This window comes from Xiphophorus hellerii, chromosome 20 (assembly GCF_003331165.1).
Source record: "Xiphophorus hellerii strain 12219 chromosome 20, Xiphophorus_hellerii-4.1, whole genome shotgun sequence".
Classification (NCBI taxonomy): domain Eukaryota; kingdom Metazoa; phylum Chordata; class Actinopteri; order Cyprinodontiformes; family Poeciliidae; genus Xiphophorus; species Xiphophorus hellerii.
In genome coordinates this window covers 9067562-9082425 of record NC_045691.1, presented here as the reverse complement: position 1 = coordinate 9082425, position 14864 = coordinate 9067562, and the positions used below count along the sequence as shown (strand labels likewise).

Here is a 14864-nt window from a genome sequence, read left to right as displayed (position 1 = left end):
GCAATTAATTCTCAATTTCTCAATCATAAAACCTTCTAAGCCAAAATGACTTTCTATCTGAATTGATCTGTGACTGTCATCATATACTGTCTTACATAATGTAGTGTTAAAGAAGTCGAGACCAGGATACTGATACTGATGCTGATCTCATGTGTTTCAGAAGGCCAGAGGTCAGTAATGATGCATCATGAGAAACAGAACTGCGAATGTGCATTACCCTCATCTGTTCTGCATGTGGCTGTTCAGACACACCTCATATCTGACACATTTCCATAACAGACTAAAATCACATGAAATGTTCACTCAGTGAAGCTGCAAATGAAGTTCAGAAAGAGTTGTGGTTTAATTTTAGTTTATCTTCCTCCTCTTTCTCTGCTAGGAGGATTTTATAAGCAAGAGTTTTTCCCTCATTACAGATGATGACTTAGTTCAATGACTTATTTAATTTATCATAAAGAATATTATGTTTCTATGTATTATATTTGTGTTGATATTTAGTATTTTTCCCACCTTAATTTAGACAATCGGCAAAATACTTTACAAATGTTTGTTTTTGTCTTTAGATTCTTTAAGGCTTCAGATGCTCTTGGAATAAATATAAATTATAGTTGCTATGTTAATGCTATAATGACCCATTAATGCTGAAGAGTTTTCTCTACTGCAATGTTCAGAATTTCTGATGTTTGATTAGCATGAAAAAACATAAGCTTAAACATTTTTTCACCTATGATCCTTGCTTAATTGATTCTCATTGCCCTTGCTGTAATTAACTGCAGAGCATGCAGCCCATGTTACTGCAGCTGAATTAAGACTTTCAATCAGTAAGGTGTCATATTCCTAATTCTTGTTTTACTAAATGGCTAAAGAGAGTTTAATATATATTAAAGCAGTTATAGGTCTTTAATTAACCTCTATGTACAACTGTTTTTGAAGGGATTCCTGCATTGCTTACCCCACCTACAATGATGTTCCTGCATTGTCAAAGCAAGATGCCAAGCTCACTGTGCTGATTTCTGACCACTTTGGGTTATTTCTGTAACAGAGGACTTTTACTTTATGAGTTTACCTGTTAAGTTAAAGTTTACCTGCTAGTTAACGCCAGTTACCTAGCTTGTAACGGGTAACGCTCAAATAAAACATTCAGATCCAATAGTAAATATGAAATGTTTCAAATTATTTTTTTCTTCAATGTCACATTTTTATGAAAGACTAATCTTGAAGTGATGGTTGCTGCATTTTCAAAAGTTATTTGAGTAAAATAATTTTATACTCAATATAAGTATTCAATAATATTCATGAAAAACAAATTAAACCACTATTCATCGAGCAAAATTAAAATTTTTTATTGTTTTCATTTTCTGCCAAGAGGATCAAAGTCTGCAAAGGAACACTGGGCTACAGAGGCGTCATCATGTATTAAAGTTCTCTATAAACTTAAAAGTACTCAGACAAGTTCGTCAACCTTCTCATAACAAATACAGAGAACAAAAAACAAAAGTTTGTAGTTAAGGAAAAAAACCACAATGTTTTCTTAATAAAAGAAGGTTTTTTAGCAAAAGGAGAGTCTGTCTTACCTTGACGTTCGGCTTCCTTGTTGAGAATCCTCTGTACCATCCTTGAAGAAAAGAAAGTAATTAGTGACAATAGCAGGGTAAAAACACAGAATGCAAAATGGTTGCGTCAACAGGTTGAAGTTTTATTGAATCAACTTTGAAAAGGTTACTTGAGTTTATCTCTGAAGAAAACATGGTGATATTAGAAGGTAAAAGAAAATAAATAAGTTACCAAACACTATTTAGGGCAGACATTATTAAAAAAATACAAATAACCAAATTCACCAGAATGTGAGATAATTCCATAAATTTTTTCATAGTAAGATAATTCCTTTAGTTTTTCTATAACTAAATTATATTTAATTATAAGAAAATGGTAGAAAAAAAACTGATCAGGCTGATGTGTGCATAAAATGACTCTGAAGTAAACTGCAAAATGATACTTGTTTTTCTGAAAGACCATTTAAAGACTCAGTCCATATTCACAATTCGCACAATTCACAATAAGCAGATATTTTGGTAAAAATAGCATGTTTGATATGTAACATCATTTTTATGCCAAGACTTTAAGTGCTAAGAGTTAACTGAAATGTATGAAGCAAGAAATATTCTATATCACAAAAATAAAGACATATATCTCAAATAAATAAATTTGAATATTATTTTCTTTCAAAGAACCCCTTTAAGCATTAGACTGACATCAAATCAATATGAGTAATGTATGTAGGATTTTTTTTTCTGTAGGCAAAATGCATGATTAGCATTGATTTGGTATCCTGGGGTCTAAAAGAGGAACCATCAGTTTTACATTATATGATGAAATAAAAAGTTGTAGAAAGAAAACTTGAGTCACTGACCTCAGGTGTGTGCATGTTTGAAAAGATTGGAGTGAAAAGTTGACGACCTAGTTGATGTGAGTTTACACTGGACGCTATGAGCTCTATGTACAGACACTGATGGACATGAAGCCCCAGAGCTGGAGACAGATTCAGTCCATTGCTCTTTACCTTGTGTGGTATACGTTACTAGATTCTCTATCTTCATGAGGACCAATATGCAAAAATGAATGGACAAAACTAAATCTGTCAAACATGTATAACAAAACTGTAAACGGTATTTCTTTAGTATTTTACAAGACAGATTCTTAATTAATGCCACTTACTTGATTTCTTATCCAAACTGCTTTACTATATTTTTTTTATAAAAGCATATACAATGACTTTCACTTTGGAAATAATCTGAATTGTGCATCATGCATTTCATCTCCAGACCTCCTTTGTCAGATATCCTCAAATTAGATCTAATATAACCAGCTTCCTTGAGAAGTCAAGAACTAACTTTAAGAACTGATGTTTGATTATGCTTCTCATTCATCCTGACTGTTTCAAGACACAAAAAACTGGAGAGACATGCCAAAAAAGACTTGCAGATGTATTGAAGCAATAGAAGAGTTTATTCTGCATTAGTTTGATTGGTCCCAAAATATGTAGCTCAGGCTATAGATCTATAGGTGGAGCTCATACTCAGGTGTAGAAATGGGAAAAACAATAAATAATGTATGATTCTTCAGAATTATGTACAACATGGTGTTGGTCTATCACATAAAATTACTGTTTTATGGGTATAATGTGACAAAATGTGGAAAACCACAAATAAAAATACTTTTGCAAGGCTTTGTACCATGTACTAGGTTAAACCAGAATAGGAATTTTCAAGAGTCTTGGGAAACTAAAACTGGATATATTGGTAAATGAGGAGAATTTACATGAAGTTTATAAATATTTATGATGGTCTTCCATCATAAATATTTACTGAGTGAAAAATGTGCATCACTTTTGGGTTTTTCTGTACTGCAATTGGACAGAAAAAAACATAGTACTTGTTAACAGAAAACTACTACCATGAGACACCTTAAGTTATATTTCTCAGTTATGAGTCACTCCGCCTACAGACACTAAAGTATTGAGTCGGGATCTTTCACAGCTCAGCCTAGCTGTTTGCAGGCTAGAGTAAGAATCAGATTAGTGACAGGCAAAACTGGGTCGGTTTCAAGTTCTCATCGCTGATGGACCTCCTTCTCCAGCAAGTCTGAGCGTACACCAGTCTTTCCACAAGGAGGAACATCCATCAGATGCCTCAGCAGAGTACGAAGCTGTCATCAAAGTGGACTCAAGTTGAAATAAAACCTTGACAGCTGAAAATTACTCATATCCTGGGAGTTAGTATTTCAAGGAAGAGCCCACAGACAGACATCCTCTCAGGCAGAAGAGGCATCATTTGTCTCCATTCAAGTGGAAATGAAAATGATTGTGTCTGCAGCTATTGAAAATTTTGAAGGTGAGTGATTACTCTTAGTCACAGTAAGGAAAAAGAGACAATTATTTATCTCAGAATTATGCATTTTACATCTTTGAGCTTATTAGAATACCAACTATGTACTTTAAAATATTAAACAAGAAGGCAAAACTCAAAAGTTAGAAAGATTTGTAACATGTCAAATAACTAGATAGGACTGTGACAAGATGTCGTTTTTGGATTTTGTAGGACGTGTTTTAAGGCTGTTTAGAAAGAGATGAACATCTAGGGACATTTTTATGTACAGTTATAAAATAATAGCTCTTGAAAATGATTCAGTGATGCCATAAATCTGAGTATTTGACAGGATACTTCACATTAACTTTCATCTTATCATCTCTCAAAATTATGAGTTTAATTTCGCCGCAGCTCTTCATAATCTGATTTGAATATGGAGATGAAAGTTTAATTGGACGGCTAATTAATAACCAATCAAGATGCATTTGTCACCAGCGCTAAGATGTCTGTGTTACTCCCAGGCCTCTCATCTATATGATAATCAGAGAGAGCAGTTGAAGCTGCAGTGTCAGGGTCCATTTCTAATGGTTTTAATGGATAAAAACAAAATCTCTGCCAGGCGCTATTATGTTATCAGAGTATCATAAATCTTTTGAAGTAGAGGTCGTGGAGCAGGTGTTTGTGTGGTGAATCCATGCATACAAGTATGAAACACACTCTAACCCTGATGAAGAATAATCATTTTTCCTCCTGTAACCCAACGGATCACCCTGTAGTTATTAGAATAACCATTTTGAACTATTATGAACATAATCCACAATAATAATCATGATAAATCATTTTCAAAGGGGGTCAGCTCTCAAGGGGCCTCTTCTGTGATATTAACAAAAAGACTTAGCTCATAATGGGGGCTGCATTACACAACTGATTTCCATCAGGCAATCAAATCAGACAAATATGAGTCTTAAATGACGTTTCATTTTGCTGTAGAGAACACCTCGAGCTAGGTTATGAGAAAAGGAATTACTTGTTTAACCAATAATAAAACCCAAGGGGAGCATTTTCTCTGTAACTTCAGTTATGACTATGATTTAATAGATATGTAAGCTGCAGCTGAGGCCCCAGACTCACCATCCGCAAGCTAGAAAATACAATCACGGTATGTGTTCAGTTATTAGTGGCCAAAGACAAAACTTTTTTATTCAGTTGGATACGATTGGCAATATATGTTTAAACAAAATTAAAAACAATACAACCTTCTTCAAATCATTAATTGTAGTGTGCTAAATTCTATCCTAAGGAAAATTGTGGTGCTTTATGACAACCGCTTTGAGAATTTTCAGAAAATATGCATTTGCAATATTGCTGTTCATAATGGCTAACCTAATTGTTCTTCACTTTCCTCTTCCTCTGGTGTCATCACGGTGTACTCATCCACTCTAAGATTGAACATCTCTGTCACCATAATTCAAATGAAGTGTTGACATCAGTGGCATTGGGAATCCATCCAACTGGAATTATTATGATGGTGAAGTAAAGTGCACAGACATCAAATGGAAAATGTAACCTACAGATTGGAGGACTAGACATATAGCTTCAGATTTAGTAGTGTTGTAGTGAAGACCACCTAGCCCGAGACCAAGTCAAGACCAAGACCATAGTGTATCAAAACCGAGACAATACCAAGGCTTTCAGGGTTTGAGACCAAGTTGAGACCAAGACTGAGGGAGTCAAGACCAAAACTGGTGCCCTGTGCTACATCACACAATAAAATGTGAAATATGATCAAAATTGTATCTTAAATTGATCTGAAAGATTCATATTCCCATAAAAACACGTAGATATGAAATACTTAGAGCTGAAATAAATTTTACCAATATCATTATCAATTCAGGCTCTTTGTTCTGCTTTGCTTCCATCTCTGTGCCACAATCCGCAGAGGTCTCATGCCATCCCTGAAAAGATAACACCCTGGGCAGTTGCCCATACTGCCCATGACAAAAACCACCACTGTCTGCAGCCATTAAACATATTAATTAAGGCCATACACTAATGATAAACAATGCTCAATTATGAACACTGACCAAGGAACAACAAGCAAGAAGTAGCCAAGCACAAGACTCGCACCGTGACTGTTCTCACCCTCCCTCCCACTGTATGAAGCCAGGCAGCGCAGTGCTGTAATGTCTGCCGCCATGACAGGTGACGAAAACAAAGAGCATGCTCTACGTGCTGTTCTATTCTTGTGTTTTATTTACTCGCTAATTAAATAAATATCAATGTATATAATTAAATAAAATAATAATAGCTACTGCAGTGTACGCAGAGCATTACAAGAACAAAGAACGGCTCTCAGTGAGGCTCCAGTCCTGTCGTTCATAGTAAAGAGCCGTTCAGAAGAATCGGATCGTTCCTGAATGTCACATCATTATTGCAGACTTTGGTCACAGAGTTGTCCCACATACGACACGTCAGTTAAAACCTCCGCACAATAATTAAACGCAGTGAGTGACAACTTTTTTCATACAGTTTGTCCCTGCACAGCTAGCTTTGCTAACATCCCGTCCACAGAGCTTATCTTTCTTTGAGCTTCTTTTCTAAGTGACGATAAAAGTTATACGCAGTCCCCGCCGTCTGTGAAAGCCAAGCACTGCTTAATTTACATGTCGCCATCGGATTTCTTATGATTTATTTAGCGGGATACTATTACTGACGATTCGACAGACATCTGCCGCTCAGAGAAAACCATTGCGCATGACAGAAACACGTAATTAGTCAAGTAATAGCTTGGATTTCAATCGGTATGTTTTGCATCCAGTGAAAGCAAAGATGTTAACAAATAAACTGGACAATATGCTGACAATTTAGTGACATTTCAACAGTTGTGGTCTTGACCGGTCTTGAAATAAAATCCCGAGTCCTGAACGCCCGAGACCGAGACCAAATGCGGGACAAGACAGAGACCATCAAGAAGTGGTCTCGAGACCATCAAGAAGTGGCCTCGAGACCAGTCTCGAGTACTACAACTCTGAGATTTAGTAAATATAGACTATTCTCCATGCAGTCTCTAGCCCAGTATCTCAAACCATGAGATATATATTAAACTGAAGTCAGTGGATTCCACACACCTCTGGCTAGATACCTTTTCTCACTGGAGGAAGTTGAGAAATCAACCCTAATTCCAACCGTGTTCAAAGTTATTTTTGTCTGCATTGTATGTTTTGCTTAGCTTGTAAAAATTTAATGTTGCACAATTAATTTTCTTACCACACAGCAGAGTGTATTTGTAAAAAATAATTTACAGCTATAGATACAGTATTTACATGCAAATAAATATATGTGAATATCTGGTTTCAATCACATGTTTTAGCCTTTAAACAGTAACGAACTACTCCTCCAGGATTTATCATGCATATGTGGTCATGCTCCGTGAAGTTCGAAAGATAGGATCATTTTCTGGTGAATTCTAAATTTCATTTTCTGGTTTGCTACACCTACAAGAAGCAAACATAAATGGGTGTCCTCTGTTGGCATCATTTCCTGGTGCTTCATCTTTCTGAGGGCAACACGGTGTAAATTGACAGCCCCTGCTTCACATTACATTGAAATATGTTGCATCCACTCTGAGGGGGTGTCGATCTCATGATAAAGTGTGACACTTTAAAATGTCAGTGCACCTTGAAGCCATGGCCAACTCTACATCCTTGCTCTGCCTCTGAAGGCAAAGCTGTCCCATCACTCACATTTTTGTTTTGCTCCTTCACTGATGGACTAAATTTACTGGTGTTTATCAATATTACTACTGAGCAGCAAAGGAAATCAGAAACATGGCTTTAAGCCTAAATCTTTAAAGCTGTTGTAACACAATGCCAAGACAGAAAGTAATTAGCAAAGATCATAAAGAATCAATTCTTTCTGTTACTTGAAGTAGAGAGGAACTCCAGGCCTTTTCTACATCAATGTTCAGAACCTATCAGCACAGTGAGGAAGCTTATTGAAAAGTAGAAAACAGTTAAAACAAATGCAAATACACCCAGGAGTAGATGTCTTGACAAATTCAGAAAAAAGTTTAATCCTCACGCAATGCTCAGAAAAAGATCACAAAAACCCCAAAACTCCACTTTTACCTGTCAGGCCTCAGCATGTTAAATGTTAATGTTCATGACAGTCCATTACAAAAATACTGAACAACTGTGGCATGTTTAAAAGGATTTTCAGGTGAAATCTTTCTCTTGTTAAAAAGAATATGGCAGTTTGGCTCAGGCTTGCAAAATAGCATCTGAAGCAACAAGAAGACTTCTGGAACAATGACCTTTGAACAGATGAGACAAAGTAGAAATGCTTGACCAAAACACAGAACAGCAAAAACAGCTTTATTGCAAAAACACCCGTGCCACCTGTTAAGGACAGCGGTAGAGGGGTGATGATTTAGGCTTGTTTTGCAGCCACTAGGCATCTTGTGCTCTACTACAAACTCCTTTGTATACCAACATTTTGTGGAGTATTAGATGAGGTGATCTGTTCAACATCTGAAGCTTGGCTGAATCTGATTCATTAACAGGATAATAATCACATGCATAGGAGCAAATTACCACACTATGGCTGGAAATAAAAATAATAACTCTGCTAAAAAGGCCCAGTCAAAGTCCAAACTTCGATGTGACTGAGATGTTGTGGTAGGACGGTGTGAGAACTATGCATAAACAAATATCTGCAAACCTCAATTTACAAAATCAACATGGTAAATTCCTCCAAAATGATGCCAGACAGACTTAAATTTTCTATGGCCAGGATTGTTATTTTTACTTGATCTTTTTCGAATACCAATGACAGTGTGGAATGTGAATTATGCTTTTATAAATTAGTTAATTCACTTATGTTGGATTAACTAATTTTGAAACACAGTAACAATCGGATGATATTCATTGTTTTTGAAAAATAAAACCCCACAATTGAGAGAGAATGTGCTTTTAATTTTTTGTACAGTTATCCAATCAGTGAAAAACTAATCTGCAAAAGACTAAGATGTTTATTCAATCAAAACATTGTAAAATGTTTGACTGGCAGTTGTTTAGAAATTTCAAATACTCAGTTTTCTATATCATGTTCGCTGTTTCGATGGATAAAATTGCAGAAAGTGAAAAGTGCTTTCAAACACTAAAAACAGTCAATTTGAATGACAATTTACAAGTACAGTCATTTCTAAAATTGAGCTCTCATTTCAGAACAAGACAATAAAATGACATACAGATTTCATGCACTCTGCTCTGATCAATATCCAGTGTTTAAAGGACCCTTTTAACTATGATGCTATTCACATAATGACAGCAATAGTGTGGATCTTCACATTATCCCGAGGAACTCTGATAAAAGTAAGGCCTGGTTTGGCCTGATAATCATTGTGCGTCACGGGAACACTGAGATACCAGTTTCTGCCACATGAGCTCAGATAATAGCCCGTGTTCCTCACTAGCAGTGTTGCATTTCATAACCAGAGCAAATTAGATGCTGATAGGCTGCAATGGGAATAGCTGAACCTTTAACACAACTCTGTTTTGGTCAGCAAGCACAGCAAGTGCAGAATTGGAGCTGCAGAAACTGAAAGAAGGAACAGGAAAATGGGGGAAGAAGACTACATAAAAATAAATAAATAAAACAATAAGGAAGGAGAGGAGGAGATGACAATACTAAAGAAGAAGAATGCTAGTAGAGAGAAGTTAATCCATGCAATTTTCTTCCACCCATCAACAGAGCATTCCTCTCTCTCCATCTGCATCTCTTCGCTCCTTGCGGACATCTTACCACCAAGATGAAGAAAGGCCTAATCAGCCACTGGCACTGGATATATGCTATTGTCCTGCCCAGCTGTAGCTAATAGGCAGCATTCTCTGTTATTATCTCCAAAACAACACATTCCAACCTAAGTCTCTTTCTGGCTTGAGCTGGAGATTTCAGGAGTCAAATTAGGAGCAAATGTAAAATTAGCAGGAGCTAATAACTTTGGCCCTTATCCAGACTATGTGCAACTGGTATAAAAATGACAATAGCAACATGTAATACTTTGCTTTTACTGAGCAGTTTTTTTGTCTAAAAAGCTGAGGCAGCAATCATGGGAAAGATTTTCTATCCAGTTCCCTCATAGCAAATAACAATGACTGTCTGAGGCTAACAGCAGGACAAGAGGCAACTACCTTGATGAATACTTTTTCTTCTTCACAGTGGTGAGATGTGAAGTTAGTTTGAAACTAAAATGTTCCACCTTTTAAGAAGAGAAAGGCTATTAATATTTCTAAAATGTGACTGTTTTAATCACTTGGATATGTCTTTCTGAACAATATGTAAATATGAATCTCTAGAAACTGAAATATCTCCAAAAAAAGCCCTTTTCTTAGATGTAAGTAAATTTAGAAAATTTAAAGTACCGGTAGTACAGAGAGTCTGAAGGAAGATTAAAAAGTTATATAATCCAGGCTACTGGAGGTCCAGTGTGAAGTTACCTGCTGACAAGCTTTATGTGGGAGCAAAATTCATGTTCCAGCCGACTCCGGCACCTGCTCCCATTTCTAAAAATATCATTACCTGTTTTAATCACCATGTTATCACATATGGGGTATTGTCAAGAGAAAGATATGAGACGACAAACCCAATAATGTAAATTAGCTGAAGGTTCCCATTAAAACAACCTGGATTTTCCTAAAACCTCAGCAGTTGTACCAGACCATCTCCATAACCCAAGGAGCCCTGGCTTAGTATTTAGAGTTGGTATTTACTGTGCAGTATCTACATGTACTTTTAAATGGGTTGACTTTTCTGCATTAAAAATCTTTTATATTGATTCTACATACTATTCAAATGTTTTAAGACATTTAATTTAGGGTTTTTATTGACATGCAGACACTTAACAAAATAAAAGCTTTAAGTAAATCACCCTGTCTACTAGATCTATATAATATTGGTGGAATTTTTATTGAATTGCTGACATAAATGAACTTTTAGATGATCTCCTGATTTATTGCGATGCATCTGTACACAGCATTTCAAGTAGGAAGTCATGATGATATTGAAGAAAAACTACTTTATGGACTATTTTAAACATATGCAAAAAAAAATCCTTTAAAACTTCTGTGAAATATAAATATCAATATCTGATGCCTCACTTTTCTCATCCATATGACATGTCTCAGATCTGTTATGCAGTCAAAGAAATTAGAAAATAAGGCAAATTTCATAGCAAACAGTCTCTTGATGGGAAGCAGAAGGAAATCAGCAGCAAACTGTCATCTACAGATCTCTGAATTCTATAAGCAGTTTAAGAAAGTCATAGATTTAGATATTTTTAGGACATCTACTTTAAGAAAATGTGCAAGAGTATCATGAAGAACAGCTGCTGCTTGAAAGGCATTTACAATCAAATGTTAATTGTATTTCGCCTCATTTCTCCAGATGGTAGGGATGTAATTGTAGACATTGGTCACAGCTTGGAGAGTAGCTTAGTTTTGATGTAACGATTCAAAACTCAGTACGGCAGAAAATGTAAGGAACAATCTAAATTCCTGGTTTTTTCTCTCTGATTTTAAAAAGAAATATAATCCTCTTAAAATAGAGGCTGACAAAACAACCATTTTTACTAAAAAGAGGCTAATATCCAACTCTAATTAGATATTTATCACTAGGTATCTTTGGATTATTGGTAACTCCATTCAAGAAGAAACATGTTTTGTTAAATTTGAACAAAACCATGCAATCTATAAAATTTTAAAAAATGAAAGAAATTTTTTACTTCACTTAATCTGGTTTTGATTTAATGCAAACACTGAACTTAATACATCACTCAATCACCTGACATGAAACAAGGTGGTGCTTAATTAAGCAGAAAGTGTTTTTAGTGTTTGCAATAAATCCTACATAATGCATTTGCATTATTAGACTCTGTATCACTGGAAACATAAACATTTTGCACACTACAGATTAAAATAAATCAGGTTAGTCTTTTAAATTCTGTATTAGTAGTTGTTCTTGCATTGCTGTTATTGTGGATAGCTTGAGTTATTTTCTGTCATTTGCTCATATTTTCTCCTGGATGAGGACTGTGATCACATGTGGCTGTTGCATTTATAATATTAATGCAAGAAACCCCAATTATCTGATATCACTACCATGGCACTTTGGTATCATTAAATGTTTTGTTATTTTTCCTATATATGGTGCAAGAAGATCAATAAATCTATAGCATTACCCAAAATAATTTTACTGAATTACTTTGTAAAGACACAGAATTGCTTTTAGCTGTGTAGATTCATGAGAATATTTGAGTCTGATTGAATGAAAGTCTATGAAGAATATTTTAGACTTTCATTAAAAGTCTAATTTCATTAGACTTGGTAATTCATTCGATTACCATTTCATTTGTAATCGAAATGGTGTAGGATTGTAATTCTATGGTCTTTTAATTCTGTGAGCTCAATATTCTGACTATGGAGTCAAATCCTCCTATTCTGATAATGATCTGATGAGTCATTAAGAGGTTGAGGTTAAGTACCTTAAGGTTCCAGACTATGTTTTACAAGAATCAAATGGCAAGACAAAATTCTGCAAACTATGGACAAACCTTTCTCTGTCTATTTCATTTATGATAATATTGTTATCTTATCATTGGATAATCAATATTTTTAATAAGTATACACTAATGTGAACAGGAAGGGCTATCTCTAAAACTTTCCAAGTTCCTCTCTCAGCTTTTCTCCAAGGGAAAGTGACTTTTTTGTGCATTCCACAAATGTTATTATTCCTTTATGTTATTAATTATTTGCAAAATATTAAAGGATATTTTTACGTATGTGTTGTCCTTTGCAACAAGTAAATTATAAAATATATAAAGGGTTTTTATGACGTAAAAGTCTTACCTTCAAATTTTTCCAAGATCTGCACTGTCTCCCCCACCTCCAGAGCCAAACCCTGAGTCACTGAGCCTCGGAAATTACAGATGACTGTAAAGGAAAGGACATAAAAGGAAAGATGAGAATGTGAAGAGAGGATGAAGGTGTAACAATTGCAGCCATTGTAGAGATACCAGAGACCTCTGATGAGCAAAGGTAATATCATGAAAGATTAACTTTATTCATCATGGAGGAGTCCATTTGACTTTGTGTAGTTGGAAACGCATCCAATTCATATAAAAACTTTGTCCCCACATTGTCATTGCAATGTCTAGTTTCAGTTCCCTAATGACAAAACTATGTTTGCAGACACTCCCATACCAGAAGCTGTTTATGTAAATATTCCTCATGACTACCCTGATGTGCCCAGAAACAACAGATGTCAGAGCTTATTCCAAAGCTGAAGACACAATAAGTCGCTCCATACAAGACTGAAATATGAAAAGGCAAAAAAAAATAAATAAATTACCTCAGGGTAGATGAATATCTCACACTACTCAAAACCAGAGTAATGCTATTATCCTTGGCTTTTTCTTCCAGTATATCTCTTCACACTCTTTTGGTTGCCTAAGGTGATCTGTAACACCTTATATTCAAATCATGATGGATTTGCTGCATTTTCTGAGGTCAATAGTCAACGTTATGGCTCATCAATGTGAAGTCAAAAGTTTAGACTGGTTTAGGTTCAGTTGTAATCTTTAGTTAAATGTTTGGTTAATTAAAGGTCCTTAGCATTTGCTATTCCAAAGAAGTAGAAAACAAATAATGTTGCAGAACCTGATGTCAGACTTACAAAGACCAGAATTTACAATGTTAAAGACGAAATCCTGCATCAACCTTCTCTGGATGTTCTCAACAATTAAAGGAGATAATAGACCGGAAATAGGCCCAGTATTTGGTTAGTTTATTAGAATAAGCTACAAAAAGACATTCATAATTTCTATACATATATCAAATATAATCTACGTACAGACAACTCAGGACTTCAGAACTACACCAAAAAAATTAATGTTCATGTTATCTAAAATAAATCGTGAACATTATATGACCTCCAGAGAACTGTAACAAAATGTTTTTAGGATAAAATATGAAGGCAAATTGCTAAGCAGGAGCTCCCACAAAAATTATGCTCCACTTGCTTCTCCCTTGTTCAGAAAGAGGACTTTGAGGAAGCGAGCTTGGGCTGCAGTCTGCACTCTGAATGTGGTACAAGCCACAAGAGAAGACTTTAACTTAGCATATCTGCATCTGTCTTTGTTTAACTGACTGCTTTCATATTCCATTTCATTCTCAGGCTGATCAACTAAGGACAAAGCATATTTTATGACCGAGATGAGATACCACACTTACAGGCTTCTATCATCCTAGGTGTGCAAATCTTCTGTGTTACTGACGTTTATGCCTTACACCACATTATTTCATTTATCTATGTTGTTATTTGCTTTGCTTCTAGCACCTCACACATTAAGAAAGATGCACAGTGGCAAATTTGATTAGATATTTGCACATGCTAAACATGTGCTGACAGCAGTGTAAATCTCACTTTGATTCTCAAATCTCACACAAAGAAGGATCTTCAACTAATAATCTTACGTGGCAAAAAAAAAAAAATACTACCTGTTCTGAAGCAATATGGCCACATTTATACAGTTTTTCTAGTTCTTTGCTTTTTTCTCTTTGGAAAAGAGGAAAAAGCTTCTGTTTACCTGCTGTTTTTGCAGAAGCAAAGACACCTGAGACTCAACACAAAAGTAAATTGTTCATATCTACCTAAATTCAGGAGTAGAAAATGGTTTTGTTCCAATGAAAGGAGCAATATTTTTATTTAAGGTAGATTTTGGAGTTTGTATTGCATAATCTTTCAGTTAGTTAATTTAACTGAATCTTCACTTTGGAAGCTTCTTGCTTTTTTATTATTATTATATTAAATTTAGGCTTAAAAAAAAACTCAGTTTATGACAATATTTCTATCAACAATCAGACTTCATCGTTGAATCACTGTTACTTTTATCTCTATAATCAAAGCAACTTTCTCTGTTCATGTAACTGACTACTGCTGTCA

General features: G+C 35.2%; 1 protein-coding gene across 1 annotated transcript in view; it reads right to left on the bottom strand.

The window, feature by feature from the left end:
* Positions 1-14864, bottom strand: part of LOC116710117 (dedicator of cytokinesis protein 3-like) — a 152750-nt gene that overhangs the window by 81240 nt on the left and 56646 nt on the right. Inside the window, 2 exon segments of the mRNA XM_032548946.1 lie at positions 1575-1615; positions 12770-12853. Coding sequence (XP_032404837.1) covers positions 1575-1615; positions 12770-12853 — 125 coding nt within the window.